Source organism: Sphaeroforma arctica (genome assembly GCF_001186125.1).
Source record: "Sphaeroforma arctica JP610 unplaced genomic scaffold supercont1.508, whole genome shotgun sequence".
Taxonomy (NCBI): domain Eukaryota; class Ichthyosporea; order Ichthyophonida; genus Sphaeroforma; species Sphaeroforma arctica.
In genome coordinates this window covers 27,802-51,389 of record NW_014040050.1, presented here as the reverse complement: position 1 = coordinate 51,389, position 23,588 = coordinate 27,802, and the positions used below count along the sequence as shown (strand labels likewise).

Genomic DNA, 23,588 nt, shown 5'->3' with positions numbered 1-23,588 from the left:
CGNGGTTGTGTGGTGTCCGTGTGTGTGTGTTGTGTGTGTGTGTGTGTGTGTGTGTGTGTGTGTGTGTGTGTGTACTATATATATATATATAGTGTGTGTAGTGTGTGTGTGTGTGTGTGTGTGTGTGTGTGTGTGTAGTTATGTTGTTTATATATATATATATATATATATATATATATATATATATATATATGATTGTGTGTGTGTGTGTATATGTAAATGTATATGTATATATATATATATATAGGGATATCTGCATCTATACCACTAGGCTCACATTATGATGAAAGTGTTTGGGTTCAAGGCGAGAATGTATCCATCCGATCATCAGCACCTAGTATCTGTGTGCATGTATGTCATTTGAAGCGGACTGAACAAAGTTAACTTGAGTACATGGATGAACCCGCATGATACATATGCCAATTAATTCTACAAACACAGATATCTAAACAGTTATGTATATACATACATGCACGTATACTTATACATAGAACACTATACTCCGTAAATAAACAATGATACTAACAGACTTAGGTGTATGCCTGCCACCACTAAATTAAAAACACACACACAAGGGTTTAGATGATCCTGTACACGATAAACAATCAGGCAGTAACACACCGTAATATTTCAACCACCTTTTTTCTGCACTACTGTGACCGTTGGCTCCTCCACACCCGCCTTTGTCATTTTATTCGACTTGCTAGTTGCCGCTGTCGATTCTGCTCCACGTTTAGAGGGTGCCATCTTATAGTGTATGATAGTCGAGTATGTAAGAAATAGGATAAAAGTTTAAAGTTTGATACTGTAGTCTGTACAGATATATATTTTTCATATTTTATATAATATATATTTATTTTTTTAATATATATATTTTCAAAAGCAAAATATATTGTAGACCTGCACTTTTTTGAATTTCATTTGCCTTGTGAGACATGATGTTAGCTCTGGCACAGATGCGTGCCGTGAATGTTTCGATATAATGACGATGTACACTATCTAGCTGCTCATCGCTAGGCAAACACTGGGAGAAATGCTGTGATGTCAAACAATAGCCTATATCCTTCAAACTTGCTAAAATTCGATGGTGTATTTGTACTGCTTAAACATTTGATATATCCTACAACGGTGAACACAATCACGTAGAACTACACAGTCATATTAATTGTGGGGATGGGGTTATAAAAGTACAGTCCATGCAGTGATGAAATCCAATTCAGAATCAATGGTATATACATTTATTTCATTGCGTAGCGTTGTTTATCTCGATATGGTCATGGTTTACAGAATCCCAATTGTACGATCTGTGCAGGGACCCGTCCGGATGACGATGGATGATCATAAAATCGTGGCGTGGTCGAGAGAGCAAGTATCTCGGTTTGAACTCGGCCTTAAACAGTACTTACTTGGTAGATTATGTACTTGGTGGTCTTGAAAGGATGCTAACTGTCCTTGGACTGGCGTTGTTCTTGCGAGTGGTATAAGCCACGTTGGAGAGGTTTAATGGATTGACTTTTTGATTCAATCACATCCGATGTGATGTCGAGTATTTCTACTTCAGAGAACTTCTTAGTCTTAGATGCACATTTTCGCATTTTGGGTAAGCGGATATATGTTGAGTTGAAGACGGTAACATGGGACCTTCCGCGTTTGGAAGATATGTTTTTCATCTTACACCTGACGTATACCACCGAAACAGTAATCGTATGAACACTCCAGATGTGGCTTGAAAGAGATGTCCGGTACAAGCACAGCTGGTCAGTCAATCAATGCATCGATTAAAAAGTTGAATGATTCGAGTACGAAATTTGTTGTTATGCAGTGCGGGTCCAAAAATGTCGACAGTATATATTTCGAACGAACTGGTACCGTACCACTCGGCAGTCGGCGATCGGCAGTCGGCGATCGGCAGTCGGCGATCGGCAGTCGGCAGTCGGCACTCGGCGCTCGGCAGTCGGCACTCGTACGTCCTGATTGTTCTACATATTGTTGTCGTGTAATAAATAAATAGCAAATAAATGCATAGTGAGTACATAAATACCTTGCCTGTTTGTTTTATTTTGTTTGTTTTGCAAAAACAGATAAATTAAATTAAATGTGAGGGACGGAGATGCCGAGATCCAGGAGTAAATAAATGCATCGTTTATCAATAATCTATTGGCCTTCAGAGTAGCCACCACCACTCCACCTGCCAGTCTGCCACCAGTCCAGGGTCCACCACTGCACCAGCAGTCCAGGACTCCAGGTCCCAGTGCCTATGTATACTATGTAGAATGTATATTGTATTTATGGTGCGAGATGACCAACTGACCATTGACCAGCAGGTCTTCCGTTTTTGAACTTTTGAAGTTTCAAGTTTGACCCGAGTAATGAGTAATGAGTAATGGCCGATTAAAAAAAATACAGAATGGCTCTCGAGAGTCAATTCTCAACTCTCACAAGTATGCGTAGGTAGACTACATACATCTACTGAATAGTACTCTCTAGAGTAGAGTAGAGTGACTCGAGAGTCGAGAGTCTATTTAGTATTTAGTGTGAGACTCAACTCTAGAGAGAGTGTCGCTACATACACAATTATATGTAAAAAGTGAGTCAATATTCACACTCAACGTTCAACGTTTATATTTGCTACGACTTACAAGTGCATGCTCGAGCCCAGAGGTTCGAAGTTAACTAGGGATATCCGTTTAAACGTAGGTTTTAAATTATTTAGTATAAATAAATCGAATAAATATGCGTTTACGTACATACATACATAGTTTACCACTTTTTGGGGGGGGGTTTTTTAAACAAATAGCTGTTCAGTGTTGTCCTACATATGTAACCAAATATTTAATAAAAAAAGTTATAACGTTCCTACGTTTAAATTCTACGCGTAAAGCGTTATGCGTTAAACGTATATTGCGGTCCAGTATCAATGAGAAGTGGTCAATTCTAGAGGTCTTGCATGTCAAGTTTTGTCCAAAAATACATACGTATATTCATTCGTTCTTTTATCTATACAGCATTATGTGGCCAAATATATAGTAGTAGGTGGACTATGTAGGTCGCGCTGACCAATTTTTTTAGGCTAATATATGTAATATATATACATTTCTACGTTTTGAATTGACCTGTAAAAGGTTACTCAAGGAACGTATAAACCCCTACACTAAGAGTTAGAGAGGGCCCTATCCAATATCTATGGCAGACGTTGCGACCGTTCACCGTTGTAACAGTTAACACTTGTGTAATCTTTTTAACAAAAAATACATATCACCATGTTTGTGAACTCTTTTTTTGAAAACTGACATAAAAAAGTTGTACAGTCAATCATATACTATCAATCTATCATAAATATTTACTCTTTGAGTCTGAGACTGTCAGACGTCAGACCGTCAGTGCATATGATATATGTACGAGACTATGAGTGTATGAGTTATGACCCAATCCGTAGGCCATATGTACAACTGTTGCAACAACAGAATGCTCCTCAACTCCTGTCATAGATGATTTGACCGATTAGTTATTAACGACTGTTCCACTGATCCACTCATTAAAGCTCCCTCATGTGCGGCCTTCCGCCTTACTCTGGGACCTGGACTCGCTAACCTCAAACCGTTTTCGTTAAAACTTTTATAAATCGAATAAATATACGTTTACGTTCAGCTTTTATTCCATACGAAGCCCTTTGTATGCTCATAGATGCACCTCTCGGGTCTAACATTTAAGTGTGTACCGATTTTACCATACGAACCAGTCCTATAAAATGAACTTAGGTAAGCTCTTCTGAACACGTTATAACCGTTTTAACGAAATTGAAAGAATATCCGTTTACGTTCAGCTTCTATCTCGTAACCCATATTTAACGTAATGAGCTTATCCCTGGAGTCCTGGAAAATCGATGCCGACGACAACTTGGCACGTCATATATATATCAGCCATCAATCTCGAGTATGATTGGCAATGACGCGTGCTACTAAATACGTCGCAGAATATGGGTGATTGAGCGGATGCAAACCAGGAGAATATATGGATCAAAGTGAAAGCAAGCTCACAGTGCATGATCCCTTGTGCCACTACAGTCACACCACATAATGTATATGTATATGTATTTGTATATGTATATATATATACATATGTATATGTATATACATATGTATATGTATATGTATATGTATATGTATATGTATATGTATATGTATATGTATATGTATATGTATATGTATATGTACATGTATTACATGTACATGTACATGTACATGTACATGTACATGTACATGCACATGTACATGTACATGTACATGTACATGTACATGTGTATGTATACGCATACGTATATGTATATGTATATGTATACGTATATGTATGTATACGTATATGTATATGTAGATGTAGATGTATATGTATATGTATATGTATATGTATATGTATATGTATATGTATATGCATATGTATAAGTATATGTATATGTATATGTGTATATATATTTATATGTATATGTATAAGTATATGTATATGTATATGTGTATATATATTTATATGTATATGTATATGTATATGTATATGTGTATGTATACGTATACGTATATGTATATGTATATGTATATGTATATGAATATTCTATGTTTATATATATATATAGTGTGTGTGTGTGTGTGTTTGTTCGTGTATGTGCGTATTTCTGCGTGTATGTATGTATATATATATGCTTATATATATATATATTTATATGTATATATGGTTTATGTGTTTTCAAAAATATGTTATCATATATACATATAGAATTTCTTTGTTTATATATATTTATGATTATATGTATATGTAAAATATATATATATATATATATATATATATCCACTAATATCTTTATCTACATATTTATCTACATTTACAAAGACATAAACACATATATATACTTCAAAATTCATGCGTATGTAACATCATAGGTGTTCATTTTTTTGTATGTCGAATATATATTTATGTGTTGTATATCCATGAGTAAATTTTGTATATATATATATGTGTGTGTGTAAGTTGGAATCGCACTCGTGGGTATCAACTTGAGCATCCTGATTGTTACGTATTCAGAACAGGTGTTGACGCGAGACTTTTTCTCGTCAGTCCCTTAACACGTATACGTCATTTGAGAGATGCTTACCAGATATATAGTCATCAAATCGATCTGTGATTATATACGTTTTCGCATAAATGTTAGCTACAGTGTGTATGAAATACACATAGCTTGAATTTACTTCCATGCGTTTTTACGTAAACGTTCGGTTGTGTTTGCTTTCCTGATGTATGTTCGTATACGTGATTGTGTGTTCGTTGCGACAGAGGCACGCGTATATCCGCGTGTGACTACTTGTGCTCCAATTTGCATATGCTTCTTCGCAGATGTAGATAGTCCATCATGTGAACATACAGCATAGCCTTATCCAGATGACTCCCCTTTCTTGTCTACTCCCATTTCTCGTGAGTGAACGGGTATAGTCCATGCACATCGCAACCTTAGAGCTATAGCTGTACGCAAATCGTACGTGAACGTTCGACATCGTGAAAGGCTTTATCTGAGACCCATTGGGGCACATATCTGTTTATTCTATACCTACTACGACCATGCATCGTTTATGGTTTAACCCGTTGCATGCACACCTGCTACGATCTCTCACAGCCTTAGTGGCATTGTATCGTATACTATTTGTAGTTGGCAGAACCCCTCGCCAAACTCAAGGCTCTCAAAGAAGAATGGAACGCCGCCTCTGGAAAGGACTGGGATGCGGAGGTAAAGGCTGCTGAGAAGGAGAAAAAGGGTATGCAAATGTTTAGTATAGGGATTTCTGGTTTAGTTTGGAGCTAGTTGTGGTAAGTGGTGGGCTTTATCACTCTGTATGCTATGGTAGCTCGCCGTCTGTACGATGGAGTATCAGCCTATGCGTGCAATCGGTTTGTATTATTTTCGCGTGTATGGAATTGTCGATTGAGATACACTTCATAGATAGATATATATGTGTGTGTATGAGTATTTATGTATGTATGTATGTATGTATTTATATATATATGTGTGTGTGTGTATGTATGTATGTATGTACCTATATATATATGTATGTGTGTATATATATATATATGTATATATATATATATATTCAGTCTGTACATTAGCAGTCATTGCCATAGGAAACTATATGTGGGGTGGTAGGTGCCTTCACCGTTCTGCCCTTTTTTAGCGAGGGAAAATGCCAGGGTTCACATTTCAGGCGATTGTTGCACGTGCGATTGCTGATATTCACTGTGTTGACTGATGGGATGCTCTCACGTGCGCAAGTGTTGTGAAAGAGACACCTCAGTACAACAGGCCTATCTAAGTGAGAGACTATAGACTTATCACTCGGTACCCGTGGTACTTATGGGCGATTTGAACCAGCTACCTCAGCCTCAACGTGAGGGGCCCTCATATAACAATGTTGGTGTGTCAGTGTAGTCGGTATGCGTTAGGCAGAATGAATCAACTCACGTCACCTCAGAAGAAAAGAACACAAATAATGGGGTCAATGCAACTGCTTACCCAATTGATCGTGATTTTGAGAAATGAATACAAATAATGGGGTCAATGCAACCGCTTACCCAATTGATCGTGATTTTTGGATCGAACTAGATGCCGAAAAGGCTGCCAAGAAAGATGCACAGGATAACGGACCCAAGAAACCCGTCGATCCCGAAAAACTAGCCGCCAAAAACAAAGCCAAAGCAGAAAAATTGGCCAAGTTTGAGGCTAAAAAGAAGGCTCTGGCTGAAGCGGCTGCGAAGAAACAGGCGGCAGGAGGAGGCGCTAAAAAGAAGGAGAAGAAAGAGAAGGTGGAAGTCAAGTTTACCAATACCACTGCTAGTGGTGACTATAAAGGTATGCTGTATGTTGTATGATTTTACGTATGCGTGTGTCTACATACACGTGATGTTTGCTTTGCGTATTGCTCGTGTCTAGCTTTGTGTTCGCTTGTGTTCCATTTCGCATATTGAAATTCTCATGCGCGTACTAAAACGACGCTAAAGCTTCAATCGACATGTGATGTTGGTGGTTTTGCGATCACTATTCTATTCGCGCTACTACATTACATGATGCTATTACCCAGTGGTATGTATAGACTATAGGCTTTCTTTGTGGTTGGGAATGTTTCTACTGCAAGCTACAAGTAGTCAATGCTTCCTACATTCGTATATATGTGTATATATATATATATATATATCATTTGTATCCGTTTTCCCCAACTCAATATGTATCTATATATATTAATATATCATTTGTATCCGTTTTCCGAACTCAATACAATTTGTAGCTCACTTGGCAACTACCATGGCACGTCTGTGTGTATTTCGTCTGCTATTGCCACAGATCTGGAGAGTTCTGACTTTGCCTCATACCACCCGAACGCTGTCGAGACTGCGTGGTACTCTTGGTGGGAGAAAGAGGGTCTATTCAAGCCTGAGGTAATGGGTTTGTTCGCTTGCACTGTCTGTGTATTCCCCCGTGCATTCTGATGTCGTTCTGGGAGTTAAGCCTGAAATAACCCCAGTTTATTTGCTCACACAGTGTGCATACACCCAACGTGTATTGCGTGTTTTTCGTCCGTGTTTATTCCCCCCAAGACTTGTGTGTTCCCACGTACACTCGTGCGGTTGCGGCTGCATGATACTTCTGGTGCATGAGGGACACTCCGTTTAAGCCTGAAGTAGACACCAGGCTGTTTGTGTGTCAGATAACGACTATTTGTGCATGCTTCGTTCGTGTGTTTTGTCGCACATTGCATTCTAACGCTGCCCATTGGGCGATCTAATGCCTCGTTTTGGGGGTGAGATGGGAACCTCTTGCCATTCAGCCTACCTAGCACGGACTACCTAGCATGGACAACTGACGGTGCTTGGTGTCTGCACGTCAGAAGTACATATGCACCGATTGTGCGGGTAGCCATTGCACTAGTCAATCGAACGTACTAACACGCTATCGTTACTTGTAGCTTAGTCTGCCCCGCTCTGGGTCTATTTGAGTTTGGGTACAGGAGTGACGATACATACCTAGCAGGAAATTGGCTCCTGTTATAGTCGAATGGATTGTTCCTGGACTCTTTCTTACCTACCGCATGAGTCATCGGGACGCTCTACGCGCCGGCCGGGTGACCGGTTGACAGCCGTTACACACTACCACTCGATACCAAGCATCCCTCCCAGGCTTAGACCTAACAGTGCCTGTCAGTAACACACCCAAACACACCCAACACTTATCTTCTCACATCTCAGAAACCGGGAGAGACGGAAGTACGCGACAACCCTAAGGGAGTGTTCATGATGGCCATCCCACCCCCCAATGTCACGGGAACGCTGCACCTGGGACACGCCCTGACCAATGCCATTGAAGACACACTGACGCGATGGCAGCGCATGCGCGGCAAGACGGTACTCTGGAACCCTGGATGTGATCACGCAGGTGTGTGGCGTGGGTGATACCGTCTAGTGTAAGTGCCTGTGCGAGTATTTTGGTGTGAGTGTGTCTCTGTGTCTCTGTATGTATATATACATGTGTGTGTGTGTGCGTAGGTATGTATGTATGTATATATATAATATATATACATATATGTGTGTCTGTGTATGTGATATGTATGTATCCATGTATCCATGTAGATCATTTGGCTTTGGAACTCGCCAATATATGTACTCTCTCATGTATTGTCTGCTTCGCTTGCATTTACTTGAAGGTATCGCTACACAGGTTGTTGTTGAGAAGAAGGTGTGGAGAGAGGAACAGAAGACGCGCCACGACTTGGGCCGAGAAGAGTTCCTCAAACGTGTTTGGGAGTGGAAGGTGTGTATCAGGGCTTGTACCACGTACATTTATTTTCTTTGAGATATATATATTATTGTTATATATATGTGTCTATGTCTATGTGCGTGAGTATGCGTTTTGTGTGTGTGCGTATGCGTGTGTATTTTCTTATATGTTGGTAGTAGACCTGGAGATATGAAAGTATAGCCGAAGTATGCTTGAGAGTACATAAAGATGTATAATTGATATATATATCGATGTATATAAACTCTCAATTTATCGACCCGGATATATGTAATTGCAGTATGGAGTGTGTGAGTGTGAGGTTTGTACTGGATCTGCCTGCTTCACAGTGCACGAGTGAACATCTGTACCAAATGTCTCTTTCATTGAGTATACCATCCGCAGCAGTATTGCGAGCTTGTACACGTTTGTCGCTGCTTGCCTTGCCTCGGACTTCCTGTGCGAATATCTGTACGTAGAGTGTTCCTGCATATATCTCGGGGCGAGCCGCGGGGATTTGTATTCGGGTTGTCTGAGTCTGAACCTGAAACGTGTACAAGTGACCTGCCGCTGCTACGGATTAGTAAGTGGTGTACGTTGGAAGTGATCCTGGTTTGTTTGGTTGTCATCGTGTAAGCACACACTACCACACCGGACGGTGGTGTCCACTGCACTCTACATACCTATCTGAGTACGTAGTTATAGCCAAGGACTTGATATAGGTCCTGTCTAGTCAATGCGTATGTGGGTATGTACATACCGAAGAATACACACACATACACACCTGAGGATACATATCCACACATACACTCACAATCACTTACACACGTCTATACTAACCACACACCGCCCGCACCACAGGAAGTCAATGGCGACCTGATCTATAACCAATTGCGTGGCCTGGGTGCCAGTGTTGACTGGGATCGTGCGGTATTTACTATGGACGAGAAATGTATGGTGGCTGTGACTGAGGCGTTCGTGCAACTGTACGACAAGAAGAAGATCTTTCGTGACTCACGCCTGGTGAATTGGAGTTCACAGTTGAACTCGGCTATTTCGGACTTGGAGGTGTGTGGGCGTTTGGGCTGGAGTTTGTATCAAGTGTATTTGTACCAAAACTACGCTGTAGTGAATATATATGGGTGTACGTGTGTGTGGGGGGAGGGGTGTATGTATCTAACACTACCCTGTAGTGACTTCATTTCTTAAAAAATGTACGTTTGCTACTGGTGCCATTCCCATGCTCAGGGGCAGAAAACCCCGCATCTGTCAAACGTGGAAGAGTATGTGCGAGAAGAAATAGAACCCACTGCGATTCTGTTCCTATACATATATCATCAGCGAAGTTATTAAATCTCGTGACCTCTTTAATTGACCTCTATGACTCACAGGTCGATCACAAAGAACTCACTGGGCGTACCATGATGACCGTTGTTGGACACGGGGACAAAGAGTACGAGTTTGGAGTCCTTACCTCGTTCGCGTATCAGTTTGAGAACCCAGGTATCTTTTAAACTGGCTTTAATGCGAGTCTATCTATGCTTCTTATACATGTATGTATGTATATATATATATATATATACTGACACGTGCAATATGGTACACGCCGAAGGAGAGCATTCCTGTGTTGGCTAGCCCGCAATCATACGTATCTATGTGTGTGCTAATATACACACTCATCCAAACACTGTCTAAGTTCTGGCAGCTTCATATTCACATCAAGCGTCTCCCGCATGTATACGCTTGCTGCAAGGAATGCAGCGATACTCGTGGCCACCACGCGTTTGAAGATCATGTTGACTGTCACAGCTGTGGCGGCACGTCTCGAGGAACGATGTTCATGCATACACACGGTCATAAAAATACAACTTCGAATGCATGCAGATAAACGCACGTACACATACATATTATATATATACATATATATATATATTATCAATTTGAAGCACACGCTGATGGATCTATGGCATGTTAACGCACACTACAGAGGACGGAGAGATAGTTGTGGCTACCACCCGTTTGGAGACTATGTTGGCTGACACAGCTGTGGCGGTTCATCCCGAGGATCCCAAATACGCCCACGCCCACGGAAAGCACCTGATTCACCCGTTTTCGGGACGCAAAATCCCGATTATCACAGATACCTACGTCGAAATCGGGTTTGGTTCAGGTGTGTATGGTGGCGGTGTGTTTTTGTGTTCATACATATTTGTAATGCATTTATTTGAGCAAAGTATACTGTAATTAGGTTATAGTGTATCGGTATATATTTCGGCAGACCATGAGAGAAGGCATCTCTGGGGTGCTACGCGTATGTGTGCGTAAGGGTTTGTAGGGTAGAGTACGGGTGTTTGTGGTGTTTATGTGCGTATGATACATCCCTTTGAGTCAAAACAATAAGGTTAGCGTTTATTGGTTGTTTCTCGGGAGAGTTAGCGAAGCCATCTCTGGGGTGTTAAACATCTGCTGTATAGGTGGACCTCGGCATCTAACGTCATTCCTTTGCGATCGTCGTTGTACTGTATGTCATATCCTCACTCGCTCGTACATTGGGCTCCAGTGCGTATGGGCAGTTGGCGTAGTCATACGCATAGCAAAGCGTTGTCCTCCGTCACACTTGGAGACCACAGAGAATGGGGTGGGGGGCTCTTCCCCCGTATCAGGGGTTTAGGGTTTATTCTGTCCCGGTTTAGGGTTTTAGTCTGTCCCTGTACTTCCCTACGAGGGCAGGGCCGCCGGTGATCCGACAAGTACAGTCCCCGCCTCTTCCCAACTTACACACGACCTCATTGTACTCTGGTACACAGAGTTCTACTACTGCACTGATCACAGCAGACGATGCTATGTATGAATATCAGCCTCCACTGCAACAATCAATCATACACGGCATATACTTTGGACCGTACCTGCGATGTGCGTGTCTTGGAGTCGCACATACGAACACGCACACACACACACGCACGCACACATGTAAATGTTGCATGCACACTCGTTTGTGACCACAGCGTGGGCAACACACGCGGACTGAAGGAGAGAGTTAGAGGCGTGCGTGTGACGGAGAGTCACGGATAGCATGCATGCAAAATGCAGACGATATAGTATACATATGCACACATTATTGCTAGCTATATGCATATCCATTTCATTGTAGTATACATATGTATACATTATTGCTAGTTATATACATTTCCAAGTTACTATAGTATACATATGTACATATTATTGTTAGCTATCTACATATCCATGTTACTATAGTATACATATGTACACATTATTGTTCGCTATATACATATTCATTTTACTATAGTATATACATATGTACACATCATTGCTAGCTATATACATTTCCAAGTTACTATAGTATACATATGTACATATTATTGTTAGCTATCTACATATCCATGTTACTATAGTATACATATGTACACATTATTGTTAGCTATATACATATCCATAATACTATAGTATACATATGTACACATTATTGCTAGCTATATACATATTCATTTTATTATAGTATACATATGTACACATTGCTAGCTATGTACATATCCAGGTTATTATAGTATATATATGTACACATTATTGCTAGCTTTATACGTATCCATTTTATTATAGTATACATATGCACACATTGCTAACTATGTACATATCCATGTTATTATAGTATACATATGTACACATTATTGCTAGCTATATCTAAAAGCACATACACGCACACAATACCCCGACAGCCACACATCTCCCTAGTGCACCTGTATGGCCAGATTGAATCTATTAAGACATGTGACTCACGTCCATCGTCCGACATTTGCCCGCCCATCCCCAACTGCAAACTGACAGGCGCTGTTAAAATCACTCCGGGGCACGACCCCAACGATTACGACATGGGCAAGCGCCACGACCTGCCCATTCTGAACATGCTGAACGACGATGGTACTGTCAATGGCCTCGTTAAGGAATTCGAGGTATGTGCTCCAGGGAGCATACCGGAGTAGCCTGGAATGCAGAAAATGCGTGTGATGGATGTGGTGTTGTGTACGACCCCGATGTTGAGTAATCAGGGTTGTTGCATCGTGGTATTCCGATGGTTGTTGAGCTGCCTATACTGTTAGTCTCTATTCTGTACTTTCATATCGAAAGTTGTGCGGTCGTATATTCTTGTATAGAAGTGAATGACTATAATTTCATATAGAAGTGAATGACTATAATTTCATATAGAAGTGAATGACTATAATTTCATATAGAAGTGAAAGACTATAATTTCATATAGAAGTATCAGACTATATCTTCATTTAGAAGGATATGTGTGGTTTGTTATCCTCTGTATCCACCTTAGATAACCCCTTGGTTAGGGTGCCTGCCTTCTTGTAGCATAGCCCACGATACCCATACTGCCTCCGGAGGTGAGGGGCATTCATGCTTTGTTTCACCCCCTCCTTAGTTAAGTTTGGTCGTAGACGCGTGTCTGAGAATACATAAAGTTGTACATAATGGCTAGTATAATTAGTCTATACGTTTGTCGTGTACTCTAGCTGTCTATTCAAGGCCGTGTGGATTGTCACACCGATCCTGTATGGATACATACATTCAAGCAAGCAATACGCATATTACGAAGAGCACTTATTAGAAAAATACCTTATTTAACTTTGCATTTATGTAAATGCAGATGTTCTAGCTTCAGAGAATTACATGCACACATATCCATTTGTATGGGTTAGGTTTTAGGGTTCTCTAAACCCTACTTTTCCTCATGAACAAACACAGGGTATGAAACGTTTTGATGCTCGTGATGCGGTCCTGGCTGCTTTGGAGGCAAAGGGTCTTTTCCGTGGCAAGACGCCCAACGCAATGGTCATCCCCATTTGCAGGTATATACGTTTGTAACGTTTTCCCGGATTCTGTCGCCTGGGCAAGTATTTCAGTCTATGTGACTTTCCCGGTTATACGTAGAGAACTATCTAAAAGCTACCACCAAGGATGTAAGGAATGCGTTTTAACGCACACCCCACCTTCTGTAATCGGACCGGAAACATAATACATTCAGACATACCGTATCACGACGGTTGTTTTCTCGGAGAAGGCTGCAGTCGACCTGCGAGTACAACGAACTGTGCGCCTGTATCAAGTTTTTCAGTATATTATGACAGATTATCCGTGCATATACTGTATGTGTAAATATATATATAAATTATCACCTGAATGTCCATTCCTTTTACGTACTGAAATGCTAATATATCCCACCCCTCTGTCCGGTACTGACAGTCGTACTAAGGACATAGTTGAGCCTATGGTTAAGCCACAGTGGTTCGTCGACTGCACCTCAATGAACAAGCGAGCACTGGACGCCGTGCAGAACGGAGACCTTAGACTGGTCCCAGATCAGCACGAGAAAACGGTAGGTAGTCGTAAGTGCACAGATAACAGCACGAGGAAAGGGTAGGTAGTCATAAGTATCGGATAACAACACGAGTAATCGGTAGGCAGGCATATGTATAGAGGAACGGTAAGTAGTCGTAAGTACACAGATAAGATATGTGTGTTGCTACCCACCTAGTTATGTGTTATCTGTGTACTCGTATCGTATGCGTGTAGTGTATCTGGATTTGTACTGAAAGAGCCCTGAATCGTCTTCAGACTGGTTACCAGATCAACTCGAGAAACCGATATGCAACCCCCAAGTGCAGAGACATATACATACTTACCTAGGTCTATACTATCTGTGTGCGTGTATACGTGTGTTGTATCTGATTTCACACGAGTAGAGCCCTGGAGCGACCGCAGGGCGACCTCAAACTGCTACCACATCAGCACAGGAAACCAGTACGAAACCCCAATAGGACATACACATATGTAGCTGTTTTCCTATGCATCTGTTATATATATGTGTGTGTGTGTGTGTGTGTGTGTGTCCAGGCATGTGTTTAGAGCTTTGCGGATGGGTGGGAGGTTTGAAAAACATCATCTTCGATTGGGTGTCAGTGGTCAAGTGCCAGTTGCATGTAACCAGTAGTACCACTGGTGTGACTTCGAGGGGTCGTGCTGAGCCCTAAAACCCTATTAAAACCATTAAACGACACAGTATACCGTCTATATATATATATATATATATACCTTGAGATTTATATGCCAGTCTATCTCACTTTCTTACAACATCTCTCCCCGTCCGCTCTCAGTGGTATCACTGGCTGGGTAATGATCGCCCGTGGTGTGTGTCTCGTCAGCTGTGGTGGGGCCATCGCATTCCTGCGTACTACTGCGAAGTCAAAGGCAAGCAGTCTGATGCTGCCGACAGGTAAGGAACTCGTGCTCGGATGTTTTTCTGTGGCTATTTGTTGACTTTGTTTTTATATATGATTCATGTTATTGTTCTATATATATATGTGTGTGTAAGTATGTATGTATAAATATATATATATCTGTGCGCATGTGCGTATTGTATTCATGCACACTTCTGCGATGCCAAGGGCAAAGAATGTGATACTACCGAGAGGTACGAAACTCATTAACGTACGTTTGGCAGAGGTATGCATATTATATATCACAGTACAGTCATATCTATTCTAAAAATAATTATCTGTGTCTGTGTAGCATATTGTATCGATGTATGTTTAAGCGAAGTCCATGGCATTGAAGAATGAACAACACGCGCCTGTGTATCTGTGCTTGTATGACACATATATATATATATCTATATATATATATATAAGTCTGTCTGTGTATAACGCGGCGTCTGTCGCTGTGTGGATATGTATGTGTTGCATACATTGCGATTGCACATATATCTCTCTCTAACACCTGTATACACCACTGACTATCATTTGCCTCTATCACTCCCTAACCCCTTGGTGTACCACTGACTAACATCTGCGTATACTCCCATCTACCTACAGTGAATGCTGGGTGGTTGGACGCTCCGAGGAGGAGGCGCTCAAGCGTGCCGTTGCTAAGTTTGGCGTAAGCGCTGGTGATATCACACTGCACCAAGACCCTGATGTCTTGGACACCTGGTTCTCCAGTGGACTGTTCCCCTTCTCCATCTTTGGGTGGCCTGAGAAGACGGCTGACCTGGCCCGATTCTACCCTGGTGTGTTGAGCATATGTGTGGTACATGTGGATGTGTGTGTGTAGATGTGGAGTATATGTTTGTATTAAGATGGTAGTGTGATATATGGGTTAGGTTGTTCGAAAATATTCAAGTATTGATGTATGTATATGTGTATATATATATATATTGTAATATGGGTGTGGTCCACGGATAGTAGTGAGCTTGAAGGCTCGTGTGCAGAACTGAATTGTGTCTGATGCATGCTTGATGGTTCGGATGTATGAGGGGTGATTTTTTTAGAGTGATAAAGGAATGAAGAAATGTTGTTGTCTTATTGATATTGGTTTATGTCGACAGCTGATTTGGTAAGCGTAGACCAATAAAAGAAGAGCATAAAACATTTAACAGTGTAGTGTAATAGTATGGAATGATGTACGGCGAGAAAGGGGATGTTGCGTCAGTGACCAGAGGGTCTGACAGCAAGCAATATCTAGCTTTAGAGTATATAGGTTAAGATTGTGGGATGGCCAGTCCTCACAGCCTTATAAGCTATTACACTACTTTGATCCTATAAAGTATAAACGTTGTTTCACTCTAAACCGTTCGTAAACTAAATTAGCTACTCACAATATATATATATATATATGCTCTTGTGGCTTTTGTTATTGTTGGTATCTGGCAAAGTATTGGATTGTGCTCTTTAATTTATCAGAAGTTTCAGAATTGGTTTTACTTCCCTTTTGTGCTGCATTGATCATAAATGCGGACTGAATTTATTTATATATTCTATCTGCGCCTAACTCTAAATTGCACATCTATAAATACATACACTCGTGTATATATATGTATATGTATCCAGAAATTATACGTGACTATCATTATAAGGATTGTATATGTACTCAGAATGAGTTTAAATCTTCATTCGGCGCAGTAAACAAACAGTAGCGAGTACCACAGCGCACACTGCCTATCCGAAACACTGTAATAGTCACAGGCCCATGCGAATCCACTCACTCACCCACTTACTCACTCACTCACTCCCAATTTAATCCAATACAATCCTTCTACAACCACACAGGAACACTTCTCGAAACCGGGCACGATATCCTGTTCTTCTGGGTGGCTCGAATGGTGATGCTGTCCTTGGAGCTCAACGATGTGTTGCCGTTCAGTGATGTGTACCTACATGCCCTCATCAGAGATGCACACGGCAGGAAAATGAGCAAGAGCCTGGGCAATGTGGTGAGTAGCCACGGCCTGTGGCGGTGTGGGAGGACGTGATAGTTGGTTGGTTGGTTGGTTCAGTCATTCGCCTCGTCTTATTCACTAGAGCGTGGTAGTGTGTTGATGTGTCTATGGAAAGGGTGTATTACTGAGGTATGTAGGTATGTCTTGGAGTTTACGTACATTGTTTTCTGTGTTGCCAGGGTCGTCTGTCTTATACACGCATGCACGTACACTGCATATACTACCTGTGATTGTACCGAACTATTTAAATGCGTTGGTAGTTGCTAACGTATATTTGAAGCCGTACTTTGGTGTATGTTATCGATAGTGTAGTTGTGAATCGCGATATCACGTTGAAGGAAGTCGGAGTTGTGTGTTCCTAACTATTCCTGAAGCCCCGGTGAATAAACGCTTATAGAAAGAATGTATACGTAAACACGGTAGATAAACGTTTATAGGAAGAACGTATACGTGTACACGGTAGATATACGCCTATAGGAAGAACGTATTTGTAAACACGGTAGATAAACGCTTATAGGAAGAACGTATACGTGTACACAAGTCATATATGTGGATACGTCTCCCTCTCTTGCGCGATGCTATTCTGTGGGTGCCCCTAGGCGTTGTCCGCGATATAATATGATATGAAATTACTATCAAGTTGTATGAGAGCTATGTATCTCTTTTACCTACCGGGAGTTTCGATAGGTACACCCACACCAATGCACGTGTCTGTCGATAGTAAGCGTATATGCTTTCCGCTCGATGCCCCACAGCTGGATCCACTAGACGTTATCCACGGCATCACGCTCAAGGCAATGAACGACAAACTCGCTAACGGCAATCTGGACCCCAAAGAAGTGCAGAAAGCCACCGAAGGCCAGTCCAAAGACTTTCCCGACGGTATCCCCGAGTGTGGCACAGATGCACTACGCATGGCGCTTGCGTCTTACACACTACCAGGAAAGGTAGGTGTGTGTTGTGTGGGTGAGTGAGAGAGCGTGTTATGTGCGTGGGTGGGGGTGGGCGGGCAATAAGGATGTGGTTTGTGGGGGGTTGTTCATTTTTCTGTGCGTATGCATATGCTTTCTATCTGTGTTGGATGTAATCAGTGTTTGTGTATATGCTTTCCTATGTATATATTAGTATGTTTTCCTTTCAATGTTAGTATATATGTTTACTTTTGTGGGTGTGAGTGTGAATGTGTTTAGCGTGTTCGTATACATTTCAATGTTAGTATATATGTTTATATTTGTGGGTGTGGGTGTATCTAGTGTGTTCGTATTCGTTTCAATACTAGTATATACGTTTACATTCTGTGTGTGTGTGTGCGTGTATTTTGTGTGTTCGTGTACGTTTTCAAGGCTGGTTTATACGCATAGATAGATGACCGGAATCTGTCAATGTGTAGACATCGCCACATGTCGTTATCTCCTCCGCACAGACTGCACAGAGCCACCCAACCGCCACAGCACTTGCGCACACTATATCGTACAGTCTCAGTGCACCTCCCATACACTCCACGTGTGTATGTACTACATCCTACTATATCCACATTTGTATCCATCACACACACTTGCACGCACATATGTACAGGTGTACTCATACATGCTTCATAACGTCCGTACACTCCACGTGTGTATGTACTACATCCTCCTACATCCATATATGTATCCATCACACACACTTACACGCGCATATGTACAGGTGTACTCATCTATGCTTCATAACTCCCATACACTCTACGTGTGTATGTACTACATCCTACTACATTCACATATGTATCCATCACACACACTTACACGCGCATATGTACAAAGTGTGCTCATATATGCTTCATAACGTCCGTACACTCCACGTGTGTATGTACTACATCCTACTACATCCACATAGGTATCCATTATACACACTTACACGCGCATATGTACAAAGTGTGCTCACATATGCTTCATATACCCCCACAGGATGTTAATCTGGACATCCAGCGTGTGGTAGGCTACCGCTTTTTCTGTAATAAGCTCTGGAATGCGCTGCGATACGCGCGTACACTTCTGGGCGACGATTTTGTGCCCAAACCCAGAGAACAGGCACCAACCGATGCGTATGTTCTGAATAGTCACGATTGCATCTTTATATAAACACATTTATGTATGTATGTATGTATGTATGTATTTGTTTATATATATAGTATATGTATTCATATTATTATATTAATTATTATTATATATATGTATATATTTAGGTGTGTCTGTGAATGTGAATGTATATAATATTATATATATATATAGGTATATGTATATGTAGGTGCAAGTATGTGTATATGTACCCTCAATAAGCCCCCTACCAAATTAAAATAAGCCCCCTCCCAATGTGCCTGTACAGCTATGGACCCATGGACGTGTGGATTCTATCGCGTCTGTCGCATTGTGTGAAGACTATGAATGAGTCGTTTGAGGCGTATGCCTTCCCCGCAGCCACACAGGCTATCTCCGGGTTCTGGCAGTACGAGTTCTGTGATGTGTACCTGGAATGCTCCAAGAGTATCATGAACGGCACCGATCAGGTGTGTGTGGAAGGGAGTGTATTACAGAGGCCAGTCCCTTGCAATGGGGTAGAGTCGTTTGGTGTTGGTCTTAAATGCCCCAATTGTACCATGAACGGCACTGATCAGGTTTTATTGTATATATATGTATATATATATGTGTGTGTATGTATATATATGTATGTATATATATATGTGTGTGTGTGTATGTATTTATGTATGTATGTATGTATGTGTATATGTGTATATATATATAATATATGTGTATATATATATAATATATATAAAGTACTTTAGGACTATCCTGTTTTATTCTGATCAGGTATGCAACTGTGTTGAAATGCACACATATACCTGGGACAATAGAGAATCAGTGACGCGTGTTGGCAAGGTTTAGCTCGTCAGCAACGTCACACGCACATACTTGCACACCCCAATAGGCGTAGCAAGTGGTCTTGTACCAAATTCAGCATCTTGCGACAATGTCCGTGCTCAGTCGACGTTTCCACATACCAAACTGACTTCTTCATAGGAAACTTGGTTCTATCCATATATATTCTACTTGGTTAGTAAGAGAATCAGTAGGGCGGCGTTCTACCGGTATGTGATCATTGAGTATCCGAATATCCCAAGTAGTACGTACTTACAACTCGCACCTTGACTGCAGAACCGCCGTCAAACCCAAAACCCTGAACTCTGTCCCTAAACCCTAAAACAGGAACGCATTGCCATCTGCCGCGAAGTGTTCTACACATGCCTGGATGTGGGGCTCAGACTACTGCACCCCATCATGTGCTTCTTGACTGAGGAACTGTACCAACGCTTACCCAGGCGTGCAGGGGTATGTGTGTTTGTTGTGTGTGTGTGTGTGCCACGTGTTTTGGTACACCTAACAAATTCATGATCGCTGGATGACCCGAAAGAACGCTTTCCTTCAAGTACCTTGTACTTATAGATACTAAGACCTTGTATACACAAGCCAATATCTGGAGACACAAACAGTCCACCGTCACCCTGAAGCCCAGTCGCTAACAGTACAACCGACACCTGGATGCCTCATTTACCTACACCCAATCAGAGCGAGGGGCACCGAAGTATCATGGTAGCAGAATACCCTGAAGAGGCTCTCTACGTCAACGAACAGGCGGAGCAAGAGTGGGCCACCGCATTCGAGGTGGTTAGGAATGTGCGCTCTCTAAAGGCCGAGTACCTGAACGACAAGGCAAAGCCCGAAGGTGTGTATGTGCACTTGCATGTCTGTGTATGTATTCTCACATGCATGTCTGTGTATGTATGTGCACATGCATGTCTGTGTATGTATGTGCACATGCATGCCTGTGTATGTATGTGCACTTACATGCCTGTGTATGTATGTTTATGTATGTGTGTATGTACGTATGGTGTTTCAGGCCTCGCCGTGCGGCGTATGCTTGGTTGCGCTGAGGTGTGTTCGGGTGGGCTTGGTATGAAGTTGTATATTCACTTGTACCTGTGCGGCTTGTATCCACCCCGCGCTCTCGCTTGCTGCATTCGCCTCTATGCTGCGTGGGGGTATAAAGTTCTGAACAGCGTAAAATAAGTTGCACTCAGTTTGGAAAATGTTCCGTAAAAGCATGACGAAGGCATCCATAGTACACTCATTCGCCTGTGTATAAGGGCTGTATTGGTCTTTCGAGCCCTTTATGCTTGGTTATCAAGCTCTTGGCTGTTGCGTGACTGCTACAAAGCGACAGTCACGCCTTGCTGCACAATGTTTACACGCTTTGTTCAGAAGTATATATCCCCTAAACCCCTAAACGCTAGAGGTATATGTGCACCTCAGGGGTCTGCCCGACAATCTGTGCGTGTGTCCTGTGAGGTAGTCGCGTGTGCAACCTGTAATTTGTCTGTCTCTACATTCCGGTTGTGTATCTCATGTGTGCAAGTGTGTGCTGTTGCGTTTGATTGGAATAGAAGATCTGCATACGCGGTTCGTGCGTTTGCGCATGTTCTTCGGACAAGTATCCAGGTGTCCAGCCAGTATGCACATGGGGCGTGACTAACCTTGTCTGTGTAGTATCCAGGCTTTGTTCTACTACTACTTCAACATGAAGGGGCCTTAGTAGACTTCACTTACGCATCATTTAACGCTTTGCAGCCACTCTCGAACACTCCTGGGTTCCGTCTCGGTACTTATCGTACCTCCTACCCTTCTGCCGTTCTCGAGTACAATATGTGCTGTATATGACTATCCACCTCACCTGGAGTGTCATACGCGACTTCACGCATATTATACAGTTACCATGCTTAGGAACACGCCCTTATTCTGAGCTAACTAACATTTGGTTACACCCAATTACTAATATTAGGTCCATAAACATGCACCCAATTACTAACATTTGGTCTACAACCATACACCCGAATACGAACATTAGGTCCATAAACATACACCCAATTACTAACATTTGGTCTACAAACATACACACAATTACTGACCTTTGGTTAACAAACATACACCCAATTGCGCAGTGATAATCAATGTCAAATCGGAGGCCATTCGACAGCTTATGGACAAGTACATCAGAGCCATCCAGACACTCACCCTAGCAACCACCATCAGGTGTGTGTCTATGCGCATCCTAGTCGCTCAGTGCACTGTTTGTATGGCTTCTATGTCGCGGTTGTTCTCGTGCCTGTACGAACCAACTGTCTGTGTGTCGTCGTGTCCACTTGTTGCGTTGAGTGTGCCTTGGCTTATGTGCCTGTAAATTGGGTATAGTTGCTTCGGTGCACCTTCTCATACTAAATCTCAAACCCTAACCCACCAGCATCATATATAGCACTCGAGCTGTATGTTACCGTGTGCATGCACTTGTATTCTCACTTGCTACGCCTCTACCGTCCGCTCCCTTCTGTATTCAGCATGGGCAGGTTGTCTGGAGAGCTAGTTCATTTCTCTATATCCTCCTGCGTTGTTTACAGTGAAGACTATTAGATAAACTCTCCGCACAAAGCGCACGTCAGACACGACACGTTGACGTCCATTGTCTCTAATAGTGTACATTTCTGTAGCATAGGATGTATGTTTTGTTGATTCCGGCGATGTATGAGTTTGGAGAACTTTTATATCATATACAGCAACCCGAATTAACTCTTTTTCTGTGTAGGCGTTGGCGTGTGTGTGTGTCAAAGTCAATTGTCTGGACGGCCACGTCCGGCACAACGCGTTCCTACTGCCGGTGTATCATATGTGTATGACCGGTTGTTATCCGTACCGCTAGTGACCTTGTCTACTATACCATCGACAGCAGAATACAACCGCTAAGAAGTTGCTGTGTGTGTTGCTATTCGACTGCTAGAGTTTGATGTATATCATTCGCGTGTTACGCCCATACTAGATACCTGCGTCCACTAGTTCAAAGTTTTGCATGAAACATGTGCGATTGATGCATACCTCGTGTCTCCAAGAATTCGTGCCTTTACTATAATCAGACAGGGAATCAACCCCAATTTCATCCGTATCGGACCTTCTAATACATCATTTGCTCACGATACTCTGTCGATACTCTCGTTACAGTATATCTGTGGATTCGCCACCCCCTCAAGATAAGGGATGTGTTGTAGCTATCGTCAACGACACTACCGAGGCCTATGTTGGGGTCAAGGTAGGAAAGCATGTCGTGATTTGATTATGTATTTCTCAGAGCACTACATTGAGTTTATTTAGCATGGTCGAGTACGAATGCTTGTATGAATTGATTGGCTACGTCCTTTAGTGATCTTGGAGTGAGTCCCAATATTACCTTGTACGACAATCGGCACAAAACAAATATGTGCCAGACCTGCAGTGTACATAGAGCAATATCAGAACACATATGTGGTGTGTTTACTTGCATTGGTTGACGAGTACACTTCAAAGTTTTTCAGTGTCCCGGTAAGATACACCATCCATTATATTGATTCTGCGATTATTAGACCATATCGTAGAGTGC

At 41.9% G+C, this 23,588-nt stretch overlaps 1 protein-coding gene across 1 annotated transcript in view; it reads left to right on the top strand.

Moving 5' to 3' along the window:
* The first annotated feature begins 1,226 nt into the window (after positions 1-1,226).
* SARC_06836 (hypothetical protein) overlaps positions 1,227-23,588 on the top strand; it is a 24,853-nt gene continuing 2,491 nt past the window's right edge. The window contains exons 1-22 of the mRNA XM_014299239.1: positions 1,227-1,963; positions 5,690-5,795; positions 6,638-6,883; positions 7,373-7,467; positions 8,275-8,461; positions 8,730-8,836; positions 9,662-9,868; positions 10,192-10,303; positions 10,788-10,970; positions 12,644-12,768; positions 13,568-13,671; positions 14,066-14,198; positions 14,977-15,095; positions 15,694-15,887; positions 16,927-17,090; positions 17,852-18,043; positions 19,040-19,176; positions 19,458-19,638; positions 20,336-20,458; positions 20,696-20,852; positions 22,126-22,216; positions 23,174-23,261. Coding sequence (XP_014154714.1) covers positions 1,736-1,963; positions 5,690-5,795; positions 6,638-6,883; positions 7,373-7,467; positions 8,275-8,461; positions 8,730-8,836; positions 9,662-9,868; positions 10,192-10,303; positions 10,788-10,970; positions 12,644-12,768; positions 13,568-13,671; positions 14,066-14,198; positions 14,977-15,095; positions 15,694-15,887; positions 16,927-17,090; positions 17,852-18,043; positions 19,040-19,176; positions 19,458-19,638; positions 20,336-20,458; positions 20,696-20,852; positions 22,126-22,216; positions 23,174-23,261 — 3,279 coding nt within the window. The 5' untranslated portion in view covers positions 1,227-1,735. The remainder of the gene's footprint in view (positions 1,964-5,689; positions 5,796-6,637; positions 6,884-7,372; positions 7,468-8,274; positions 8,462-8,729; positions 8,837-9,661; positions 9,869-10,191; positions 10,304-10,787; positions 10,971-12,643; positions 12,769-13,567; positions 13,672-14,065; positions 14,199-14,976; positions 15,096-15,693; positions 15,888-16,926; positions 17,091-17,851; positions 18,044-19,039; positions 19,177-19,457; positions 19,639-20,335; positions 20,459-20,695; positions 20,853-22,125; positions 22,217-23,173; positions 23,262-23,588) is intronic.